Raw genomic sequence first — 3,272 nt, 5'->3', positions numbered from 1 at the left:
ATATATATATACAGATATAGCTAGACAGATATAGAGAAGTTCATCATCGAAATACCATGAGGTAGATTAAGGTGAAATTATGTATTATTTTTGCAACAGAGAAAATTTTTCATAATTTCATTGAAGCAACAAAGACCCCATCCTTTGACTTACTTAGAATTGCTAACAGAATAGGCAGAGCCTTTGGGAACAGTGCTGCCAAGTGACCTGGTAAAAAAGTGCTGCTGCCATTATCACTGTGTGCTTACAGAGCAATATGCAAACAATACCTAGTCCTCAGAATAGCTTAATGATTCACATGTGAATATTCACTGTCTTTTAAATGGGGAAGTTCATACTGAAAGGTTAAATGCTTTGTTCAAAGCTTTCAAGAGAATCTGTGGCAGAGATTAAAATTCAACAGTTGTGAGCGCTGGACCCTGGTGCAAACCATAGGTCCAAGGGAAGAATCCTCAGTGGTTTTGTCATTAAGCTCCAACATGTTTCTCATAGTTGGATGAGCTGTTAGAAGTTCAACAAGTAGTAATTTGCTCAAACAAATAAAAAGCATAACTGTGATCTTCAGATGGGTGAGGGGGAAAAAATTCACCATGAACAAAAATGTTCTTATACTAAAGCTACCCAAAGCAGTGGCCTTAGTGACATTTGAGTAGAAACAACAAAAAGCTTGCTCTTGTGCGAGATGCACCTGCACAGATATTTACTTAGGGTTCAGATCAGCTTCTGAACTGGTGGTGGTTTTCTTCCAGATCTAAATCTTTTGTATTTTAACTGTATTTTGGTTATAATGAAGACACAAAAAAGCAAATATTGTTCTGGGTGTGGTTTTTTTCCTTTAAATAGGTACCTTTCAGAGGTAACGCGGATGCGTTCATCATTAGATGATTGCTGCTCATCCTCTTTTTCCTGGAAGTATTCTTCTACACACTGCTCTTCGAACTCATACAGCTTTTTTAGCTCTTCATCATTCAGAAATAACTCTGCAAAACAGAAGAATGAAATGAGTTTCCTTTTTCTGAACTTCTGGCAGTCAATTTAAATCCAATTTAGAAGACTATTTTGGACATACAGATACTGCAGATTCTACTCCTGCACTAAATGAACAGATGATTTTGTTAAAAAGGAACGAGAGCTTAGCCAAAGATGGCCACAGCCCTGAAGGCAATGTAATGCATTATGACCATCATCTGCTTTTATGGCTATCCACCGGGGGCTCTATTTTCTGAATCACATTTGCACTTAACAGCAGTGCTGTGCATTGAACAAACTGACTAGATTTTACAGGATAAAGACTACAGCTATCTCTGCCAGTTTGACTGTTCCTTCATTTAAATGTTGCTCTTAAAAGGATGCCAGTTATAGGCAACATATAATCTGACATAACAGATTGTTTCCCAGACATTCTTCAGATAAGAGCTTAAAAAAATTCATAACCATGTGAGGAAAATCCAAGGGAAACATAAGCTCTTAGGAACATTTAATCCTTTATTTGAATTTGTCTCTGTATTTAGAAGGAGAGTTACATTTACTTTTTCTGTTTTTTTTTTTTTTTCCTTTTTTAACTCTGAGGCATATTGTACAGAAATATAATTGCTTACAAAATATGTTTCTAGTGAAATGTAGAAATACAGGGATAATTGTGAGCATCAGATTATTTCAATGAGGTATATAATAAAAATAATAATCAGCAATTACAGAGTATGTTAGGAGAAGAACCCTCAGTTCCCCTGTGAAATGACAGATAAAGCTTTACAATGGAGAAATTAAAGTGAGGATACTCTTAGACACAGACTACTCACAATCACAGAGCTGACACCACAAATGACATTTAAAACTGATCCCTTCTTCTCAGTTTCCTATTTGCCCTTCCCAACACATGGACTTCACTAGAACTTGGTAAAACTGGATTAAGTAGATGCCATCTCACGCATGTTAAAGAAAGTCTTCATTAGCAGCTCAGCACCACATAATCTCAGGAGCCCAAGGAGCTCAAGAGCTGTTAACTTGATAGAAATTTTGTCTCATACTTTCTTCTGCAAATACACTTGACCATCAATGTGAACAAAATAGTTCAGCATTGGAAAGCTGCTGCTTTCTGCTAATACGGTGCAAACGGCTCAATTTAGAAAAGATTTCTTGCATACTCAGTCCCCTGTCACGCTCATCCTGGTCTCCTTCACCCTTCTTGCAGCGACAGCAGATTCGCTTGATGATTATGTAGATATGGCTGAAGATAATCATTGGCGGTGGGAGGACAGGTCTGTCATGGAAAGTCATGATCAGCTGGTACCGCTGGAACTTCCAGACTTGGTTGGATATTGATTTTACCTCAAAGAAGGTATTGCTGAAAAGGAACATAGGTACATAGTTTCTGTTAGGCCCCTAAGTTTACTTATCATTGAGCAAGTACTATGTTGAAAAAAGGAGCAGCTAAATAACAACATGAGGTCACATGGCTTGCTTGGTTCAGCTCTTTGTTGATGCTGCTGAACTAATGATTAACCTGAACTCATGATTTCACTACTCCTTTTGAGGGTAGCAAAGCAGAAGGTGCTTTAGGTGTTAGTGAAAATAATTTTGCACAATTTATGAATCACATAATTGTATTTTGGGGCTTGGTTATAAAGCATTTCTTTTAACACATGCCAGTATTTGATATTACACAAAGTATTAAATCCTTGAAAGGTATTTTGTATGCTAAACCCAGAAGCTTCACATAACTTGCCTTTACTATGCTAATCAGCTTGACCTACATAGAAGACTTCAAGTTTTCACAAAATGTCCTAAATTCAAACTTTATTCACTCAAACTTCTGACTTGAAAACATGGTGCATATTCTTGTAAAGGAATTTGTTCTTGGAAGCCATGGCTTCATAATTTCTACACCAATACGAGGTGTGTTATAAAGATGTTTTATTTTGTAATTCAGTGGATATGAAGGACTGTAAGTGATAGTATTCAATCCAGAGATACAATAGTCAAGAATATGAAATACCAACTAAGAGAAGGCAAACTTGATGTTCTGTCTTAGATAAAGCTTTTCAAGTTATTTTAAAGTGTGCCGAGACAGCTCACTCCACTTCTATGATGATGACATTGGCACTTCCTTTTTTATATTTTCTGTCCACTTCTTTTCTGACTTTTTGTGCTTTATAATATCTACATTTACAAAACCAGTTAAAACATCTCTTTGAAACCAGAGAATTCTTGAGTACACAGAGCTTTTGGTTTCTTTTCGCTAAGCAGCCATGAGATTATTTAACAATAATAAA

The 3,272-nt window shown here is 36.4% G+C and overlaps 1 protein-coding gene across 1 annotated transcript in view; it reads right to left on the bottom strand.

The window, feature by feature from the left end:
• Positions 1 to 847: 847 nt before the first annotated feature.
• TRPM1 (transient receptor potential cation channel subfamily M member 1) overlaps positions 848 to 3,272 on the bottom strand; it is a gene marked incomplete at both ends in the record, with an annotated part of 34,716 nt that continues 32,291 nt past the window's right edge. Inside the window, 2 exons of the mRNA XM_010176502.1 lie at positions 848 to 980; positions 2,145 to 2,344. Of these exons, the coding sequence (XP_010174804.1) occupies positions 848 to 980; positions 2,145 to 2,344 (333 nt within the window). The remainder of the gene's footprint in view (positions 981 to 2,144; positions 2,345 to 3,272) is intronic.

The sequence above is a fragment of the Antrostomus carolinensis genome, unplaced genomic scaffold (assembly GCF_000700745.2).
Source record: "Antrostomus carolinensis isolate BGI_N321 unplaced genomic scaffold, ASM70074v2 scaffold50539, whole genome shotgun sequence".
In the NCBI taxonomy this organism is placed as follows: Eukaryota; Metazoa; Chordata; class Aves; order Caprimulgiformes; family Caprimulgidae; genus Antrostomus; species Antrostomus carolinensis.
The sequence above is the reverse complement of the archived record's forward strand: the minus strand, read 5'-3'. Positions and strand labels throughout refer to the sequence as shown.